The 23329-nt window shown below is 36.1% G+C and overlaps 1 protein-coding gene across 1 annotated transcript in view; it reads right to left on the bottom strand.

Moving 5' to 3' along the window:
* The window catches only part of smc3 (structural maintenance of chromosomes 3), a 106133-nt gene that overhangs the window by 13220 nt on the left and 69584 nt on the right, over positions 1–23329 (bottom strand). Inside the window, 10 exon segments of the mRNA XM_028795841.2 lie at positions 4824–4932; positions 5011–5118; positions 10148–10306; positions 10529–10680; positions 13454–13606; positions 15358–15508; positions 16784–16885; positions 16887–16926; positions 17017–17177; positions 22643–22742. Coding sequence (XP_028651674.1) covers positions 4824–4932; positions 5011–5118; positions 10148–10306; positions 10529–10680; positions 13454–13606; positions 15358–15508; positions 16784–16885; positions 16887–16926; positions 17017–17177; positions 22643–22742 — 1235 coding nt within the window.

Genomic DNA, 23329 nt, shown 5'->3' on the forward strand with positions numbered 1-23329 from the left:
TAACTTGCCTTTCTATCTATTATAAAAAGAAATCCTGTCCTGGAAAGCAAAAAGCAAGTCTACGATACGTGATCTTCTCTGGAGACATTTTAAAGACTCGCGAGACCAAAGACACACCCTACTTACAATCTATCAAATAGGACAATAGGCAGCAAAACATTCAGTCTTGTGAAGGATTTGAGCACACACAGATCCAGGGCTCTCAGCGCATATACAGTAAAGCGTATAAGAACAGTACGTCTACTTACAATCTATCAAATAGGACAATAGGCAGCAAAACATTCAGTCTTGTGAAGGATTTGAGCACACACAGATCCAGGGCTCTCAGCGCATATAAAGCGTATAAGGACAGTTCGTTATAAATTAAATGTCGACATATAAGTGAAGAAGAAAGCAGCGCAGAGAAAAGAGACTCAAATACGTTGGACAGAAAAAAAGAGCAAAAAAGAATAATCGAGGTGCAAATTCAGAAAATAAGGAAAGAAATTATCAGCCCGGAACAAGTGGAATTGAAAAAAAAAAAAAAGCACGTCCAATCCGGCTCAGAATTAAATGACAGTCAGTAAAAGACAAAGCAGAACTTCATAAAGACGTTTACAAACGTTGGCACTAACCACATACAAAGCAGGTTAGAGACCATGAAACCAGGGAAATTAGAAAGGCTCCAAAAAAAAAAAACAAAACCTTGGCGCTATACACATGTGGAGAAAGTTAAAGGATATGAAAGCAGGAAAATTAGAAAATATAAAAAAGTAAAGATCGCAGTAGTGCAAACAAACAAACTGCCTCATTTAACTATGCACCAGTCTAACTTTGGTTTTGCATAATAAATACTACACTATTGCACCTTAACATTTAATTCTACTTTATTCACATAATTTTACTTATTTATTATGTTCTACTATACTGTTCTTTTTCAATCTATGACTTTTGGTTAATCTAACTGATATTCTTCTAACTTTGCACAGTTTTTGATAAGCGAACCAGGATGCATTTCACTGCGTGTTGTCCTGTATAACTATGCATGTGACAAATAAAGAATCTTGAGAATTTCAAAAACGGAGTAATTTATTGGTTACTTTGTTAACGTATATATATATATCTGTCTGCTTATTTAAAAAGCTAAATTTACCCCAGGAGTCAAAAACGTTCTGTCTAGCCCTTGTACAAAAACCTAGACAAAAGCTGGGGTTTCACCTTGGTAACCCCATGTACTTTAGGAACTGTGAGAGGAAAATAGCACGACTTTACAGACAGGAGTCCAATGCAGAACTCTACTTACTTTTTTACTTTGTAAACAAAAAATTATTAACTGCTGATGATGTAGATTGTTTTGTCTATGCAGAAATTCCAAATAGAGAAACCTATCCTGACCTCATTAAAAAGATTCAGCATATTGGGACTCGCACGATTACAAATATTGTTTTTACAGAAGTTCTGAAATAAAAGTTAAACTAATGAAATAGCAACAATTCAAAGAAAAAAAATCTTAAAAGTGTGTATCTGGAAAACCAAATACGGGGGTTGGCGAGCGAAGCGAGCTTGGGCGAAGCCCCCTAGTTTTAAGTAAAATTCTAGAGAAGACAGTCATTATGCAGCTTAATGACCACTTCAATAAACATGCTATTCTTGATAAGTTTCAGTCGGGTTTTAGAACAAATCACAGTACAGAAACTGCACTCATTAAAGTAGTAAATGACTTGCAGGTAAATGCAGACAGAGGCCGTTTATCTGTTCTCATCCTCTTAAGATCTGAGTGCCGCATTTGATACCATTGATCACAATATTCTTAGAAATTGCCTTAGTCAGTGGGTGGGCCTCTCTGGCAGTGTCTTAAATTGGTTTGAATCCTACCTGGCAGGTAGAAAATTCTTTGTTAGTTGTGGTAATTATACTTCTATGACACATGATATTCTATATGGTGTTCCACAAGGCTCTATCCTGGGTCCGCTGCTCTTTTTGATTTACATGCCTCCATTAGGTCAGATTATCTCAAGGCATAACGTGAGCTACCACAGCTATGCTGATGACACACAGCTGTATTTATTAATAGCGTCTGATGACCCCAACACTCTTGATTCACTGACACAATGTCTTAATTGTGTTTCTGAATGGATGAGTAGTAATTTTCTCAAACTAAATAAAGAGAAAACTGAAATTTTAGTGATTAGCAATAATGGATATAATGAGGTTATTAGAAATAAACTTGATGCATTTGGATTAAAAGTCAAGAAGGCGGAAAAGAATTTAGGAGTAACTGTTGACATCACATATTAATCAGATCACTAGGACAGCATTTTTTAACTTAAGAAATATAGCAAAAGTTAGACCTCTTATATCATTGAAAGATGCTGAGAAATTAGTTCACGCGTTTGTTTTCAGTCGACTAGATTACTGTAACTCACTCCTTTCAGGACTACCCAAAAAAGACATAAATCAATTGCAACTAGTGCAGAATGCAGCTGCTAGAATCTTAACTAGGAAAAGAAAATCCGAGCACATTTCTCCAGTTTTGATGTCACTACATTGGTTACCTGTGTCATTCAGAATTGACTTTAAAATACTGCTTATGGTTTATAAAGCCTTAAATAATCTCGCTCCATCTTATATTTCGGAATGTCTGACACCTTACACTCCAAATCGTAACCTTAGATCTTCAAATGAGTGTCTGCTTAGAATTCCAAGAGCTAAACTTAAAAGAAGTGGTGAGGTGGCCTTCTGCTGTTATGTGCCTAAAATCTGGAATAGCTTGCCAATAGGAATTCGCCAGGCTAATACAGAGAAGCACTTTAAAACACTGCTGAAAACACATTACTTTAACACGGCTTTCTCATAGCTTCATCTTGGTTAATTCCTGATGCTCTGTATATTCAATTAATTATCATTATTATTCATGGTGGCTCCAAAATCCGTACTAACCCCTACTCTCTCTTCTGTTCTTTCTCCGGTTTTCTGTGGTGGCGATCTGCGCCACTACCACCTAATCAAAGCACCGTGATGTCCCTACATTGATGGATTAAAGACCAGAAGTCCACGTGACCGTCATCATCAAGTCCTTCCATGAGAACCCTGAATAAAATGAGGACTGATTGAGGTCATTTATGTCAGGTAGAATGCCTAGAGGGGGCTGGGCGGTCTCATGGCCTGGAACCCCTGCAGATTTTATTTTTTCTCCAGCCATCTGGAGTTTTTTTTGTCCTCCCTGGCCATCGGACCTGACTTTTATTTTATGCTAATTAGTGTTCTCTTATTTTAATTCTTTTTTGTCTTTTTTCTCTTTCTTCATCATGTAAAGCACTTTGAGCTACATTATTTGTATGAAAATGTGCTATATAAATAAATGTTGTTGTTGTAATATGACATGTACTGAGTTAACAGAGATGTGTAATTGCAGGACAAATAAAATAGTATAATTCATTGCTAAAACAATCTGCAAACAATACATTTATGCCATTTGTTTGGTTTTTGAAGACAAAGTACTGTTCATTAGAATAACTCATTAAATGAGAGCACATGTTATGTACTGTATTTGAATAGTACACTGAAGAAGATACGTGTACAGGAAATGACAGCCCAAGTAATTTTCAAATTCTAGATTTGTACACAGGCATAAGAAATAACAAAGATAACTTATGCAAGAAACCTTGAAAAATAACAAAAGAAAGGTCATTAAACAGGAGTTCTGAAATAATGGATTAATGTAAAACTGACAAGCTTGATTTCACACAGGAAGCTTTAAAGTTGTGCAAAATGAAGGACAGATTTGTAAAATTAAAATACAATGATTTCCTGACATTTGAAATCTGAATTAATTTGACTAATCTGTTAAATATTACTCTTTAGTAATGTTTGTCACAAGCTAATATATAGATACATATAGATATAAATATTACAAACTTAAACGATTGATTCACTGACAAACCAGACTTTAAAAATACATTGTGACAAAACAGCTTTAAACATCTGGTTTAAATGGAAATATCTAGAATTGTATTGGAATTCAGTAATTGAATAGAACATATATAATAATGTTTGAATTTTTCTTCAGTTTTTTTCATTTCTTCTTCGTTTAAATATCTACAGAAAATGAAATTTTGACACAGAAAATGGTTCAATTTGGAAATGTGTTGTTACAGCATAAGAGTTCATATTAAAAATACTGATTGGAAAAATATGAGTACAAATCTGTCACACAGAAAAATATGATGACATGCCACTGTATGAAAGGCACAATATTCCTCACTTTAATTCAAATTCTGGTGCTGTGACATCCCTACTTACGGTCATGAACTCTAGTGACCATAATAAAAAAAAAAAGTGGGGGGGGGGGGAAATGCAAGTTCAAAGAGCCAAAATAAGGTTTATATATGTTGCTATATAAACTTGCTGAAACTCACTAAAGTGTCAGTAGCTAAGGAAAATGTGGGGGCGAAAGGGGGGGGGGGGGGGGGGAAGAGACTCAAAGTATAAACACTGCTTCGTTTGATCGGGAGGTGTCAATACAGAATGGATGGATAGGTACTATATTTAAGCTGTCTCCTCAGCAGAATGACAGGAACTGTACCAAAAACCCAGGACACCCTGAGGTGATGAAAAATTCTTCCTGCTTTCAGAATGCCCAGAATTCCATAGGAGGAGCTATAATCTGTTTCTAAGGATAGAATGGTCTAGTCTAGTCCTCTCTGGTAGTTGACAGTACTACCAATACAAGGAAGGTGAGTGAAATGAATAATAAATTTTATATTCAGTTCTTGATATGCAACATAACATAAGCTTATATTTTAAGTTATAGCATTTTTTAAAATTGTATTTAATTATCTGACCATCTGATCGTGCCATAGTCTCCTTCACACGTTTGTTTATAGCCTCCAGTTCTGAAGTAGTAGCAGTGAGGACTGTGCCTCCTTCAGTTTCTCTTAATTCATTCAGTTCCTATCAAGGAAAGACAAAAACTTGTCAGTAATTCCAAAAATAAATAAATCTAATCATTATCATTGTTTACAGTCTTACCTGTTCAACTTGGTCCAGACGCTTTCGTAGATTTTCATTCAGGTACGTTTCCACTCTGGTCATTATACCTTCCAATTTAATTCTCTCATTTAATAACTGCCGATTGTCCTATACCAAGAAAAAGATATAAAATCATGTTTGACACTAAATAATGAACCAATAAACATTAACAGTATTTTGTTTACAGGAACCTGTACCAAGAATTGTTCCTGACTTGTGCACTGTGCTTGCTGGGATGGTCTCCTTTACCATGACCTTGCCCTACATAAGTGGGTTAGGAAAATTGATGGATAATTTTGACTAAGAAAATAAAGATTTAAGAGGAAGAAGATTACTAAAAGATCAAACTGCATTTTGCAATATGAAATGAGTTCTCATTCTCAGTGTGGACATTCAGACTAGGGTACAAAATGCTCTGCTACTGTGTCGCACTGGAAGAAAAACTTCCCGAGGCCCCAAAAAGAAAGTGACACCACTGAGGAATAGCCACAACTTCTCCAAGTCTGCAGGTGGCAACAAACCATGACATGTGGGCCAGATGGGGCTTTTCCATCCCAAATCAAAAGTAGATATCCAAGAAACCAGCTTGGACATTTATGGTGTAAGGACTACATTAGATTGCTTTAGACTAGTGGCCTTCTTGATATAGAAAGACATTCCTGTTCCCAGAAGTGATTTTGGGCTAGGTCTATACAATAAATAACCCTGCAATGGGGTTTAACGATTGTTTTTTGGCAGGAGAAACTAAACTTAAAATCAGGTGGTAACCCGAGCAAAGGGCTAATTGGCAGGGAGAGGTAAAAACCTTGTGAGAAACACAGTAAGAGTGAATGCCAAACTAGAAAAGGGACAGTACTATACTGCAGTTATAAAAGGAAAGAAAATCTGGGCAAAGACCAATACAGAAATGCCCATTAAAAACAGCAGGTTTCTGTGTTTTTGTCAACTGCTTTACTATAGTGTGCTTCATTTAAAATAAATGTATGAATGTTGATTATTCTGAATGCGAAGAAAAGCAAATAGGTCGCCCTCCTATTACAAACTAATATGAAAGTGGTATTTGTCCTCCAAATCCCTAAAAGTGGCTCATTTCAGAAAGTGTTGGAAGACACTCTGGGAATGAGACATTTTTCAGTACAGTAATCCCTCCTCCATCGCGGGGGTTGCGTTCCAGAGCCACCCGCGAAATAAGAAAATCCGCGAAGTAGAAACCATATGTTTATATGGTTATTTTTATATTGTCATGCTTGGGTCACAGATTTGCGCAGAAACACAGGAGGTTGTAGAGAGACAGGAACGTTATTCAAACACTGCAAACAAACATTTGTCTCTTTTTCAAAAGTTTAAACTGTGCTCCATGACAAGACAGAGATCACAGTTCTGTCTCACAATTAAAAGAATGCAAACATATCTTCCTTTTCAAAGGAGTGCGCGTCAGGAGAGAGAGAGAACAAAGCAAGCAGTTAAAAATCAATAGGGCTGTTTGGCTTTTAAGTATGCGAAGCACCGCCGGTACAAAGCTGTTGAAGGCGGCAGCTCACACCCCCTCCGTCAGGAGCAGGGAGAGAGCCAGAGAAAAACACAGTCAAAAATCAATACGTGCCCTTTGAGCTTTTAAGTATGCGAAGCACTGTGCAGCATGTCGCTTCAGGAAGCAGCTGCACACAGAATGTAGCAACATGAAGATAATCTTTCAGCAGTTTTAGACGAGCGTCCCTATCGTCTAGGTGTGCGAACAGCCCCCCTGCTCACACCCCCCTACGTTAGCGCAAGAGAGAGAGAGAGAAAGTAAGTTGGGTAGCTTCTCAGCCATCTGCCAATAGAATCCCTTGTATGAAATCAACTGGGCAAACCAACTGAGGAAGCATGTACCAGAAATTAAAAGACCCATGGTCCTCAGAAATCCGCGAACCAGCAAAAAATCCGCGATACATATTTAAATATGCTTACATATAAAATCCGCGATAGAGTGAAGCCGCGAAAGGCGAAGCGCAATATAGCGAGGGATCACTGTACTGTACCTAAACAGTCTTGATGTGTATTAAACCCACGGTTTTCAGACTTTTTTGAAAAAATACCACTCCACGAGGACCAGTAAACTGAAGTACCACTGTCAATAAATCGTTAATTTACGCCCGTGTTGTTTTGAAGAAAAAGTCACTATAATGACTATAATTATGACGTTAAAGTGATATTAAACTAATTAAGGAAATGGGTGCCCACGCTAATAAAAGCCGGCTTGGAGTCTTCCACGCATTTACAGTAGTATACTTATACTATTATATGATTATATGCAACATACTGGCATTCTAGCAACATCGATTCATGGAAAATAAAGGACCACACGAGTACCACTTGGCATGACTTGAAGTACCACCAGTGGTACGCATACCACAGTTTGAAAACCGTGGTATTAAACTAAGGAGTAATAAGAACTTCAAAGACTGTCACTGAAATGTGCAGCAGCAACAGGAGACTGGTAAGTAATAGCCCTGAAAGGTAACTATATGTAACTGTCTTGAAAGTCCACCACCTTTGTTTATAACTATATAGTGATTAATTGGTGCAAATATTGTCTTCAGCCTAAAACATGAATGTCTCAGGGATAACAGCTTGAAACTTTCATTCCCCTAACATTCAAATCAGATTAGATGCTTAATAACCATCACTACCATGAACATTAAAAAGGCAACTTCAAATTACAAACATGCATTTTTTATTTAGTTTAATTAATGTTCATGTAAATAAAGATCACAGTAAGATATGTACAATTACTGTAGGGCTGGTGGCTTTAATACATGTACAGCATTATTACATTTTCAGTTCAGTTTAGTATCCAAAAGCATGAATAATGATGCTTAAATTCATAACAAATAAAACATGTATATAAATAATGCGGCCTTGATTGCAGTGGTTTAAAAATGTAAATTCTCAATACTTTAAAAAATATTATATTTTGTAAACATATTTTCTTTTTACCACAGCCTTATTTTATCACACACTTTGTAAGAAAGTGATTTCTGTCTAAATGAAATTAATTATACTGCTAATGTTATTTGCTTTTGATAAAGAAACATACAGTGCAGGTAAGTTTGAAGTTTTTTACTAGGCACCAAGTCATTCTCAAGGAAACAGAAGAATATGTATTAATGCTTTGCTTTATGGTATTGCTGATTGTTTTACAATAGGTCTTTAGATACACTATAATTTTTTGTCTATTAAATTTTCTATTTTATTCCTTTTTACTTTAATATCATTTAGAGTACAAGTATCCATCCTAACAGAGACATTACTAGTATGAAAGGAATCAGCACCACAGCCAACAAGTTGGTAGTTTTAAATGAACAATAGCAAAAGACAGTTAAAAGTGAAAATAGAAGAAGAGCCAAGACACTGCAGTCTAAAAGTACCAATGGAAAACATACTGGGCCTAAATGGAAACAGTATTACAGATAAAGAAAATCATGTCAGACACAATCACGAAATTAAGGACACAGCAAAACGGAAGGTTACATGGGACAAGAATATTTTTGTTAATCATTTGTCATACTTGATAGACACAAAAATGATACCCAAGATAAAAGGAGGATTTAAGGAAAGAACACTCCTAGATTAAATAAACTTCACAGATAATTCAGCCATGGCAACATATTCCAAGGAAGTATATACAATATGACAACAAAGTATCTATCGATATATATACTTTGTTGTCATTGCCCTTTCACATAAGGTATAAAACTGCAAGGAGGAATTGAACAAACATCACAAGTCAAAGAGGGAGAATCAAGAAGAAGAAATAGCTATGTTATTTATTCATTTAAAACAACATAAAATGAGAATAAAAGATTACAGGTAGAACATGTTTTAAAAAGATTGTAGACAGTATCTCAATTGCCAAAATGTTTTCAGTAAACAAAGACAATAATAAACTAGTCACAGAAGATGAGAAAAGACAAAACAGGCAGGTAAATTTGGACAAGGAGGAATACAGAGAAAATAAAGTCTCAAGATTGGTAAATACAAATAACATGTAAAGACTAAGCTTTTAAACCTATCTGTGGATTAGAAAAACAACTGGCTTTGAGGCAAAAGACATATACTCATGGGCGCACAATATTTGGAAGTGATATAAAAGAATGGGACTTGTACTCAGATATGAAATCAAAGAAATAGGAAATACAAACATATTCACTTTTTGCTATAACTCGAGCATCAACTGGCCAGAAAAAGAACAAGAAAAAATGTTATTTCAGACAGCCTTTTTTTGGAGCTTTAACTTACGCAATATATTTCCATGAAAGCCTCCTTACTAATTTAGAAAGCACTACTTAACAATCAAATATCAGATTTAAGTATGAATAGCCATTTTAATGAAGTTGTCTCATTTATGTAATGCAATAGATACGCACCAACCCATGATCTTATTCATTACATTTTTAGCTTAAAAGGAATAAAAAGTACTTTTATTATAATCTTGGGGTTAATAAAGTGAGTAATATGGCTACTTGTTATTACTTGCAGAACATACAGAGAAAAACAATAAAAGGAAACAGATGAAAACAAATCTTCTTTGTAAAGAGAACTCCTTACTCATCGGTTGATTATAAAACCTGAAGCTAAACCTTAGAAAACATTGGAGACTAAATTACATAACATATTTTCTTGAAAAACGCATTTGCCATCTACCCGATTTCTCTAAAGTCCCTAGTAATAATCTAGGCCTAAAGCCTGTCTGTGGTACTGTGTGGCAAGACCTAAAACAAGCAAGTTAGAATTAAAAGCCCACAATGTCACTGGGCTGAAGTAGTTATCCAACAGGACATTGGCCAAACTATCCCTGACAGAATTATGGGAAACTGATTATTTATTACAGGAAATGCTGAATCAAAGAGGTCAATTGCTTTTTGTTTTTTACACAAATGGACAATTCGTTACTGTTAAGTAACCCCAGTAATTGTAATTTGCATCAAATTTTTGTGTTTTATTTCACTTAGGGTCTGATACCTAATGCCACGTTTTGGTTGACAAATATTACTATAAAAAAATAAAATAATGCAAAAAATATTAGATGAGGCAAATCATTCTATGTAAAAAATGAACTAATATACATATCACATTTAATTTTAAATGTATTCACCTGCTGAAGCTGTCGAATTTCGTCGTTAAGATCATCAACTCGTCTCTGGTCCTCTAAACTAAGCTGAGACAACAAATCCGTTCCCAACTCTGCTTTTAAGGACTCTCGAGTTGACTCCATGGCATGTAAACTAGCCTCCAAGCTCTGCAAGCTACGTTGCTAAACAAAAACAAACAGAACAAATATCTGAAATCTTTGATACATTTGAAAAAATCTCTTCCACTAATAGAAAAAACTGTACCCTAGACACCAGTTTTACTTTTAAATTTATGCAAATAAATCTATACGTTTTCAATAATGCAGTTCCAAGATAATTTTATAATCTTAATAAAGCTTAAATATAATATTTAATGATAAATTAAAAACAAACACACAGTTTACCTTTGGCATGAATGTCTTTTCTGACTGCTGCCTTTTTTCCTTTAGCATTTTCATTTCTGAGAGAATGCTATCTCGAGAGGCTTTGAACTTCCTTTGCTGTGTCTCTATTTGCTGCATCTGGTTCATTAATTGATCAATTTCATTATTGATCCGTGAAAATGTTAAGAAAAACGAAATTAACTGAATATTACAGTGAAATATGAACAGCAAGGTGCAGATTTATAACTTCCAAGTAAAAGTTCTAATTGAAATGAACAAATTTCCATAAATACATTTATTTTCACAAATATTTGATTCAGGGTCACTGAAACTCACAGTCGACTCTGACACAAATTAGTACTAGGCAGGATCAAGCCTTGAATATGATGCCAATTTATTCTACCAGTGATACTGTAGCTTGTCTTGAGGGGTGGAAGATTATCATGTAAAGCTCTATTAACATACAATAAAGAGAATATCTAAAGCTTAATCTGATCAACCCTATTTTGTTTAAAAATACACAAGCACTAACAAAACAATAGGACAAATACTGAACATGCGTCAAATTCTCATTTGACTAAACCATCATAATCTGTGATATAATATTTAATACTGAAATAAGTCTAAGATTAATATAATCAACTACAGTGATCCCTCGCTGTATCGCGCTTCGCCTTTCGCGGCTTCACTCTATCGCGGATTTTATATGTAAGCATATTTAAATATATATCGCGGATTTTTTGCTGGTTCGCGGATTTCTGAGGACAATGGGTCTTTTAATTTCTGGTACATGCTTCCTCAGTTGGTTTGCCCAGTTGATTTCATACAAGGGACGCTATTAGCAGATGGCTGAGAAGCTACCCAACTTACTTTTCTCTTTCTCTCTCTTGCGCTTTGTCTGATCCTGACGTAAGGGGTGTGAGCAGGGGGGCTGTTCGCACACCTAGACGATACAGACGCTCGTCTAAAAATGCTGAAATATTATCTTCACATTGCTACCTTCTGTATACTTAAAAGCTCAACGGGCACGTATTGATTTTTGACTTTGTTTTTCTCTCTCTCTCCCCCTGCTCCTGACGGAGGGGGTGTGAGCTGCCGCCTTCAACAGCTTTGTACTGGCGGTGCTTCGCATACTTAAAAGCGAAACAGCTTTTGCTTTCCTCTCTGTTTCCTTTGAAGAGGGAGATATGTTTGCATTCTTTTAATTGTGAGACAGAACTGTCATCTCTGTCTTGTCATGGAGCACAGTTTAAACTTTTGAAAAAGAGACAAATGTTTGTTTGCAGTGTTTGAATAACGTTCCTGTCTCTCTACAACCTCCTGTGTTTCTGCGCAAATCTGTGACCCAAGCATGACAATATAAAAATAACCATATAAACATATGGTTTCTACTTCGCGGATTTTCTTATTTCGTGGGTGGCTCTGGAACGCAACCCCCGCGATGGAGGAGGGATTACTGTATTACAATAAATTGGGAAATGGATAATTCCAAAAATGCACATAAGAAACTAAGCCTTATCCTTACAAAGTAGAAGAGAATTAATATTTTGACAAAATATTCTGTGACAAGTTGTGATGGTGCATATTTAGAGTCTAAGGCAGAGTTCAGGTTTTTAGTTTTAAATAAAACAAAAAACAGTGCATCTTGGGCTCCGTGGATGTGGCAGCTGAGTGTTCAGTGTTTAGGTAATTGTTTGATTGGATCAGCTGTTCCACATTGGCACTCCACAGATAGTAACTAAGATGCTGTGTCCACAGTAGTATAAAAAAGCCTGGAGAGAAAGAAAAATGAAAAGAAAAGAATATAAAGTAAATCAAGAAAGTATGGTGAAGAGAACAAAATCGATTAGGCGCCATAGTTATGAGGAGGTCAGGGAAAACTCCACGGTGGGGCAGCGTGAGGAAGGCTCCAGGGGTGGACTCGGTTCGCTGCTGCTGCAATGCGGAGAGCAGAAGCATTTGTGACTCCTAGGGATCCGAGAAACTAAGTTTAGCACGTCCAAGTGAATGCTAAGGGATGGTGAATGAGCTCCTAGAAATCCATTAGACACCATGGCAGAGGGAAAATGAAGTCAGGCTCAGTGCATTCCAGTAGATGCCAAGAGACAGTGGCTGGGATAGGAGTCAGTGAGATGACCATTTTCATCAGGGTCTTGGCCCTGCTCAGTAGACTTGGAACAAGGGCGAGGAGGGTGAAATGATAAAGAAGGAGAGAGCACTGGCCAAAGTATTTTAAAGAAAGAGAAAGCACTGGTCAAAGAATTTTAAAGGAGATTCTGACTCTGGTTTTATACTAGATTTTAATGTATTATTTATTGACTTTATTTGTTGTTTTTAACTTCCTCACCATGCAATGGATTTTATGGTTATTTATTTATTGAAGAAAAAACTGCACTTTACTTTGACATGAATTATTTGAAAATAAAAAGCAAATTCGCTTTGCATATTTTGCAGCTACTCTTACTGTTCTGTCTTCCTCATTCACCCTAGTCCATCTCAGTTTAATGACTACCTAAGTTCGGGTTCAATGGAGTGATGCCTGCTGCAAGCAACCCAGGCATCAAACAAGTGTGAAACCTACGCATCTGTTGGCAGATATTCAAATAAACAACATTTCAGGATATAGGGCAGACCCACTCTCAACTAACTTTTACAGTTGAATACAAAATAAGTAAAGTGCAAATATACAGTGTCTCTTTATGGTCTATGTGTAAGAAAACAAATTATGGTTCTTAACATATATTCTTTTGGAGATTCTAATAAACCATGTAAGACTTCTTGAGATTATTATAAACTATAAAAGACTGTTTTTGAATCATTAGGTTATCTCCTATGAATCTCAAAAAAATATATATATATTCTTAAGAATTGTGATTTGGTAAATCTACTGTAACATTATTCCACAATTTCAAAGACTGTATACATAATCTTCTAAATAAAGGATATGTTCAATGTTCCTTCTGAGGTTTTCATTCAGTTTGGCTTCTAGATCCGATAACTCTTCCTCTGCTTTTCGCACATCTTTCTGAAGTTCTAGTCGGGACTTCCTAGTGTCATAATAACCTCCTGTTAATGCGCCTCGATGACTGACTTGGTCACCTATAACCAAAAGACAAATCAATGCATGAGAATACTAAAAAACTGAAATTCACACTAAATGCCTAGTCAATAAAGAGATGGTGTATATCTGAGACCTTAAAATATTATCAATTTAAACAGCAAATTCTAGATTATTATTACCGTACTGCTTTCCTATAGCACTCAGCCGCAAGTACAAACACTGTCAACTTGTTTGGTCGTAAATCAGTGTGACATGTATTAGATAATTATTGATTAACACTTGCCAAGAAGTCTAAAGCATATCAATTTCATGAGAAAATCCCTTTAAGGCTGTCAGATTAACCGACTCTAAATTGGCCCTAGCGTGTGCTTGGTGTTTGTGTGTGTCCTGTGGTGGGTTGGCACCCTGCCCGGGATTGGTTCCTGCCTTGTGCCCTGTGTTGGCTGGGATTGGCTCCAGCAGACCCCCGTGACCCTGTGTTCGGATTCAGCGGGTTGGAAAACATTTTTTTCAGTTTATATTGTCAAAAATGACTACTAATATTTTAGTGCCTGCACATATACCTGTTACTGACAAGTGCATTTGAAAATATAGCATTTGTTAGCTGTACATTAACTGTACAAGACAAATTATAAACTATATTAATTTTTCATTAACACAAAAAATCTAAACTATTTTACTTCCCATTCTGATACAATTCATACAGAATTATGGTGATCAAAATTTGGATTCCTCAGTTCAATTTATATTGATATTTGAGTTTTTCCTTTGCTTTATGCTTACTTGAAAGCTTAATTTGACTGGGAACTGCAGTCGCCTAAAATTTCATGTCTGTTGATATGGGGGTATGCAAAGAAACAAAATGTATACAGTGTCACAATTACGGCATCAACAACAAATTTTTTAAATAATATTGGGCCAATATATAATATATTGGCGGGGGGACTTTTAGAGACAAAAAATAGGAAATTTTGACACTGTATCTTTTGTACCTCTTAACACACTGTGGTGGGATTGGCCAGTGGCAAAAGCTGTCCCAAAATAACATTTTGGACAGGATTGGCAGCATTAGTCAAAAATAACTTCTTGTTGTCATCTCCGGGGTGTCCAAGGTCAACCTTGTAATGAAGCTAACCTTTCTAATTAGTTCCTTCAGATGTCTATCATCTTTTTAGATTGTTTTTCACCCTCACTGGTTTGCAGAAGAGTCCACTAGCTGATACGGATATCCCTAACATCTTGTCTCAGACAATGATCAGAGAGATGAGTCTGCTCTGGCCTTACTGGTACAGAAAACCTTAAACTGTCTTTAGATAAAAAAAAAATTTTTTTTACTATATAATGGCTGAAAATTAATCATAGATCTAGATACAATTACTTTTTTACATAGGGCCATGTAGGTTTGGATAGTTTTAAATAAGAAATAAATTGAGCACAAGGTTTTATGTATTCATTATTTTTATAAATAATACCTGAAATACCTAGAATTACACTGAAAATTTTAAAATGTAGCATTTTATGTTATTTCTTTCAGTTATAAAAATATGTAACTGATCTCTATCGATTCACCTATGGAAATGTTACAGTAGTATTGTCAAATGCACAAAGATGTGGTTATTTCAGCTATTCTCATTTTGTGGAAAATTTGAGCTAAACAGCATACAGACTCCCTGAATTCAGTTGCAAAAATTAAATTACTTTTCATGTGGTACTGTAATTTAAGTTACTACCAAACTTGATATAAATTGTTATGATTTAATAAATACGACATTAAAGATATATCAATTACCTTCAAGTGTAATGCAATCCATGGTGAATGCTCGTGCCAGCTGAGTAGAAACTTCCATGCTTCGGCAAATCAAAGTTTTTCCAAATACATGTTTAAAAGCCTTGTCAAACTTTGGATTGTACCTTAGTTTACTTATCATTGGAATAGCATCCTGTTTATGTCAAAGCAAAAAAGAACTAAACACATATGGGACAAAAATATTATAACAAATATATTTACTCCAATGGTATTTCACTGCAAAAACCATTATAATTGGCATTAAAAGGGGAATGAGTACTTTATAACAGTGTAAACAGAACAAGGTGAAACATGAACATTACTGGGTAACAATTACAAGTAATCAACAATGAAAAAAACATGGAGGAAAAAACATACAGAATCTATTAAGTATATCTAGTGCTCAGGTTTACTACAAAAGACAAAAAAATATTCCTATAGTAAAGAAATTAAACTTTGCATTCTCTTTAATGCTTTTAATTTTAAGTACGAGAAATATGTACACTGTTCCCCTGTTAATTACATCATTGCAGACTATATGGTAATGTACACGTACAACTTAAGAGTTTGAACAATCTTTAGAAAGGGCAATTATGTGATCATTAATATTAAAAAAAACATAAGTAGAAAATAAACACTATATAAGGGATGAAAAAAAAAATGTGGACACTTAACTTTATTCCTTTAAGAATGTTCATAACACAATCAAAAGAAAAATTAAGAATTATTTGTAAATGTGAATTGTTCAGCCTTAAACCTGCATATAATACCTTGAGAATGATGTTCTACTAAGATGATACATTATTTTGTTAAAAATCCACCCATACCACATGCACTTCAGAACAGGTCATCCAGCTGTAGATAAGCATGTTTAGCACCGGCCAGTAATTGGATGGGAAACCATTTAGGAAAAGCTTAGATTGCTGCTGGAAGAGGTGTTGGTGAGGCCAGCAGGAGGTGCTTACCCTGTGGTTTGAATGTGGATCACAACCCTAATGCAGTGATGGGACACTGTGCTGTAAAAATGGTGCTGTCCTTCAGGTGAGATGTAAAACCAAGGTCCTGATTCTCTGTGATCAATAAAGAATTCTGGGCATTCTTCACAAAGAGTAGGGTGTATCCCGATGTCCAGGCTAAATTGCCCACCACGGCCTAGTCATTTTGTGACCCCCCCACCCACCCCCATCATCCCCTGTCCCTAATTGGCTCTCTCTTACACTTCTCTACTTCTCCACCTAACAGGTAATGTGTGGTGAGCATACTAGTGCTAAAATGGTTGCCATAGAATCATCCAGGTGGATGCTACACATTAGTGGTGATTGAAGTGGGTCTCCACTCACTGAAGCACTTGAATAATGAGAAAAGTGCTATATAAATGTAAAGAATTATTATCATTATTATTTCAAAAAGAAAAGAGAACAATAATTACATTGGTCTCTGGGTATGCAGTATCTCGAACATCCAGTTTGCTTAGTGGCAGGAAAGTCACTTCACCAGGAAGATTCATTTTATTAAACTCCATGAGAATTTTTTGTACTAACTTCATCAGTTTCCACAATGTGGTAGAACAACCTAAAATTAGAAAACAATAATAAAAGCAACAATTCAGCTATGCATGAAGATGATCACCACAGAATAAACAACAATTTCTTATTTGCTTACCTTGTTCCGGCAGTGACCTCAACACATGTATAGAAGGCAGGTTCACATTCAAAATTATTCATGACAATCCCATAGTATCCATTAATGACATGCTGATTAATACCTTTTCTTCTAAAGTGTTCAAGCACTTTATTAATGCTGTCAATGCCATTCAAAATTGCCTATGAGACAAAAACAATTCAACAAAAACATTGTTAATGAATAATATAACCTTGCATGTTTACATTTACACATTTGGCTTGTGCCTTTATCCAAGGAAACTCATTACATCTGAGGTACAACTGGTTAAATTTTTCTTGTTTTCCAAACTGGAACAAAGGCAAGTGAAGTAACCTGCTCATGATCACACAGTGTCATTAGCGGAAGTCCAAAGCCTCAGTCACTATGCCATGCTGCCTGAAATGCCTTACTCCTTTAGGAGGCAATATCAACACATTTAATTTTATGTTTCTAATAATTTATCCAACCAACACAGTCCTTGCATGCTAGTTCTTACAACAGCTTCTTTTAAACTTGTAAATGACTATGAAATATGCACCCTCTGCTGGTGTGAATGTGTCCACACAAGCATATCATTGGTTGAGGAGGAAGTACTTCAGGCTACATTATGCAAAGATAAGCATGGCTTTTTTATTTTGACTAAACACAAAACCAGACATTTGTAAGAAACAGAAAAATGCTATAAACATTCAGATCTTACAATGAGAAATTATCCACAGTGATTATTCAGTTGGCAGACGACTGGAATTAAGATGTTAACCTGTAGATTAGGTGGAGTGCTTGAAGCTTTCAGTTGTACTCTAAGTTACGGTTTGCAGATATTGTTATACACAGAAAACCATTCTCTAGTGTTTAGATTTTACATATGCCTCAAAACTCTAGGTAGTTTTTAATTATTTTAGATTAAAGGCTAAGATTTCGTATTCTTCTTTTTATAGCAGGAAAGTCTTTTAGACATAAAACACCATGTGTCTGTCCATAAGATTTACTGAATACATTTAACTGTCACTTACTGTATTCCCCCCCGCCACAAAATTTGGGTATTAAATAGGCTTTTATATATAATACAGAACATATATTGTTAATATTTTACTTATAATCAGTTTGCTTTTCATCAATTGTAACTTTTTACACAGTAAATAGTGACTATAAATGAGATTGGAAGGGTCTTATTTCCAAGTTGCTTCAAAGAAGCCAACAAAAATTACATTCTACATATAAATGTAGAAAACTTTGCTGATATATGCACGCTGCTGTTTCCTATATGTGCACAAAATGCTAAACCTTAAGAAAAACTTTCCCCAAAAGGAAAAAATAATCACATCTTATTTTTTTCAAGTTGGAGATGCCAAAGCTTCCGAAAAGAGTGAATTGTGTGAGATTACCTACTGCTTTGACTTCCTAAAAGTATCTGATAAGGCACTCCTTTAAATATTAAGCACGAGGACGAACAGATTCAAACTACAAATTGAAATAAGCAAAGAATAAATTTAAAACAATGAAACACTGAATAGCGTTATGAGGACACATTTTTAAATAGCAGAATTTAACAGTGAAACCTTTTCATTTTAATATGTCTACATATTTTGGAAGACTACTTTGGGCTGTATTCCATGGATGTGTAGGTAGAAGCAGTATGGACTACTAACCTATAGGTCCTTAGACCGGGACTTTATTGCAAACTCAGTCGTGGGCAGGGAATTATGTCTTACCATGGAATACCTTTTTGCCCATGGTTGACTAGAAATCTTGTGTCTAGTGCTTCCTAAAATTATGCAACAGAAATAAAACATTAATATAAACTGGTTGGAGCTAAGTCAAGAATTCAGAATTGAGCAGTAGGGCTGTCAAATTAGCCAAATAATAAAGTTTGAATATTCATATTAAAAATATGTATATATTCAAATATATTCAGTCATCAGTCAGTCAGTCTTTTTCCAACCCGCTATATCCTAACACAGGGTGACGGGGGTCTGCTGGAGCCAATCCCAGCCAGCACAGTACGCAAGGCAGGAACAAATCCCGGGCAGGGCACCAGCCCAACGCAGGACACACATACACACACACACACACCAAGCACACATAGGGACAATTTATGATTGCCAATACACCTAACCTGCATGTCTTTGGACTGTGGAAAGAAACTCACCCAGACATGGGGAAAACATGCAAACTCCATGCAGAAAATGCAATTTAACGAAAAAAATGGCATTTCTGGCTAACCAGGTTATATTTTTTATTTTATACAACTGCCTAAGGTGAAAGGTTTGTGTTGCATCACAATTTGGAGAATTCATGCACCTTTGTTTCTCTGAAATGTCCAACTGGTAGAATTTCCAAATCGGAAACTAATATTTACCATCTGTCTGATACCATGTGACTGCAGCAGAAGTCTTTGTTAGGATAACAAGCTGTAATAAAAAAGGTTTTCTCTGTAACAGGAGAAGGGATGAAATAAAGGAGTAAGAGGGGGGGGATTGGTCGCTTCAGTGCAAAACCAGCTACAAAGATTGGAATGTTTGGGATGATAGCAAAAGAATGTGCAAAAACCTGTTTCTCATAAAGAGTTTCAGAATGTTATGGGAATACAGTCAAGGCCATGTACTTGTTTTTCACTTCGAGGGGCTTCATTGCAAGCAACGCTTGTTATTGTGTGTCTTCTGATACTAGGCACCATCTCAGTGAGGTCCAAGTAGAAGAAAAACAATACTGCGTCCCGTGGAAGGGTGTGTGCTGAAACTGATCACTTCTGTATACACTGCTTACACGTAAGCCATTTTGGGTAAGGACACTCAATTAGTATATAAGGGAAGGTTCCGCCCTCAGTTTCTTCGGAAGCTCAACCGTGGGGAACGTGCACACCGCCCGGTATTGGACCAGGCTCACGAGTTGATCCTCTGACGAGACTGACACGCGGGCTCCCTCAGTCTACTGGTCTAGGATGATGGCTCTGGGTCTTTTGGTATTACTGTAAGTATAGTATAATTCACATATCTGTATTACTGTAAGTCAATAGTACAATTCCTATATCTGCATGTATATTGCTATTATATTGTATGTAACTGATATTATACTTGAACAAGTAAACAATTGAAGTACTGGACCTTTCCTCTCTGATTCTTGCCTGCTTATTTTCTGTTAAAACCTTTGAACCATTTTCCCAAACTAAAACACAAGCCATATAAATCAACCATAAATTGAATGTTAAATTATTATGAGCTATGTGTGCTGGCCTTGTGCTTCTCTATATTATTATTATATTTTTACTTTTCTTAATTCATAGCAAGTGTACAAATCATGAAGTGCTTCTCAGTTGTGTAGAAGTGAGTGAATACTGCAGTGTTCAAATGAAACTGCTGTTTAAACGTATAGCCCTTCACGAAAATGGGACTCTGTATGCAAGTTAATAAAGAAAGTAAAACCGGATACACTATAATGAACATATGAAGCCCAGACAAAATCATCCATGTTTGTGTAAAATTTAACAAAAGTTTGCGTTTGTTAAATGTAGTTTTTATGTTATTTATCCCCAGCTAAGTGGCTTTTCTTTTCTTCAGAAATGAAGACATGAGATTGCTGTCCATGATTTTTTCCTATCAACTGAGGCACTGCAAGCCTGTTCTTGTCTTACAGATGAAGTTATTGAATGTATTAAAAGTTGCGTTGCAATGACTTTTTAAGTATTTAGTCATTATAATTTTTATTTAGCAAGACCAGCAACTAAAAAATTCTGAGTATAGGTTTTTACAAATAATCTACTAATCTAACAAACAATAAAGAGCAAAATTATAAAGCAAATCACACACACAAAAAAAAAACTAATATAAAAAATGCAATGGTGTGGTAAAGTGAGGTCTGCGGATGATTGACATCTTTTTAAATAATCACTGTACTTGTGTCTTGGAAGGAGGAGGAGGAGTGGTAGCATGGCGAGAGCAGTTCCCTGGCACGATGCGGGAGTGGACGGCCCTACACTAAGTGCACAGGTATGGGACTGTCCGTGACCCTAATTGACGCCGGGAGCTGCTAATCGACACAGCTGTGCCATATCCCCATTTTAAAAAGGGAAGTGCGAGCGTGACGAGGAGAATCAGGATTGAGAAAGAAAAGAGTCAAGAAGAGAGCAGAGGTTAAAAAGATGGGAAAAGAAGCAGGCAGGTGAGAGAGAACAAGCTGGTGGAATGAACGGAAGCAGGTGGATGAGAGTGAAGCCCTAAAGGAGCGAGGGGCCATTGCTCAGGAGGGGACTGTGGGCTGTTCCTGTTGAGGGTTTTGGGAGCATGAGCGACCATCATGCTCTGGGGTACTTTCGCCGGGTGCAGCCATTGGCAGTGGTGGAAGTACAGAATGCCCATGCCGGGTGGAGCCTGGATTGGCAGCAGTTCAGACAGAGCAGGGCTCGGGGTTGACTGTGGATGCCGTGGGACTGGCAGCAAAGACACGGGCCGGACAAGAAGGGAGTTTGTACCTGCTGATCGACGTCTCTACGGGCTGCAAAGTCTGGATAGGATAAGTCGGACAGACATCAAGTTTAAAAGAAGGCACCAGGGCCTGTTGGATTTTAAAATGAGTTTCCGGCACTGCATTGTTTTAAACCTCATTTTTAACTGATTTCTCTATTTATTGATTTTAACCTCTAAAGTTAATTTTATGGATTATTTATTTGACAGTTTGGAGCACTGCATTTTTTGGACTTTATTTGAATTTGTTTTTTTTTTTAATAAAAGCACTGAACTCTTTTGCACCTTCCTGTTTCTTCATGTGGTGTCCTCATTTGTACAACTCACCCCAGTCATGACTATCGATGATATCGGGTTCAAGAGGAATGAGAACAGGCAGCATGGAGTCGGACCCGCACAGTTACAAATGGGTGCAAAATAGACAGTGTGTGTGTATGGACATGTTAAGTTTGTAACACACAGACGCCAGTAGAGTGCAGTGGGTGAGAGCTAGCCACCAAGGAATATCAGGCGGGATTAAACTAAATGGATTTTTGTTTCTCTTTATAGATGCAGCAATAATAAAGGTGATCCTGAATATTTTAGTACATTTTAGTCATTATGGATCAAGTCAGCAGCCATGTAAGATGGAAGCTAATTGTGTGACACAGTGTGTTGATGGAGGTAGCTAAATGTGCATTGCTAACACTGAAAAGTCTCAGTGATTAGGAACTGACAAAGATAAACTGCAAAATGCGTTATCCTTGCCAAAACCTTCACTCCCCCGTGCTATACTAAATATAAAATGAATGCACTGAGAGCACAGATTGTTGGTATTAAATGGAACATGGCTCCAAATATGATCTGAATCTACTGTATACACATCTAAGGAAGTAAGGTAAGTGTTCAAACCACAACTATACTGTAGAACAGAGTGGGGTAATCAGGCCCACAATTCAGTCGTGAAACGGAGGATGATTTTATAAAAACAATTTATTAATTACCAGATTAATAGAAAAGAAACCATTAAAGACATTTCTATAGCATGTTCATGGAATTTCATATTTTTCCATTTTCAACTAAACTTCTCTAAAATAATTTAAACGCCCAACACTTTGAAATATAAAATTGATAAACAAAATATAACCATTAATAATTTAAAAGAATTACTGATTAAAGTCACATACTTTTCCTGTTGCAGCACGTAGAAGCTGCTGTTTTTTCTCAAGGTCCTCTCGTTTTGCAGCCAGGGCCTGCTGTTCAGCATTTTCTTCCCTCCAGAGATAACTGTGGAACAAGGATAAAATGTTGCTTGCAATCTCAGCACAAAACTAAAAGTGCACGGTCATTAACTCTGTCAAATGAAATGGGCAATATATTCTAATACAAAGGCCTCTCAAGATCTCCTCACTCCAAACTATTTAAATTACTGTGTGTCAGTTACCTTATACATTTAAGCACAGTGAAACACTATACAATACTATTTGTTGTTTTGTATAAGGACCTCATACCAAAAAAATCATCAATGAGATATTCCTTTATATTTTCTTTATCCTATGGTGAATTAAACAAGGAAAGGAGCATTGCCAGATGTACAAATGAATGCTGGATAATATTTTTCAAAGAAGAACAAATGACACAAAAGTATTAACAAGTCAGAGTCAAGCACCAATATTACCATTTTAAGTAGGGCAAAAACCAAAAATGTTTTTTAATTTACCAAGGAATGATTTAGAATCATGCATTCAGATTGTTCAATTATTTGTCTACTGCAGAATATGCAGCACAATCTAAAAGACATGCATTTAGGTTAATTAGAAAAATAAAAACAGCCAAGTACTGTATATACTGTATATTCCCCTCCTTTAACCGCC

Source organism: Erpetoichthys calabaricus, chromosome 2, assembly GCF_900747795.2.
Source record: "Erpetoichthys calabaricus chromosome 2, fErpCal1.3, whole genome shotgun sequence".
Classification (NCBI taxonomy): Eukaryota; Metazoa; Chordata; class Cladistia; order Polypteriformes; family Polypteridae; genus Erpetoichthys; species Erpetoichthys calabaricus.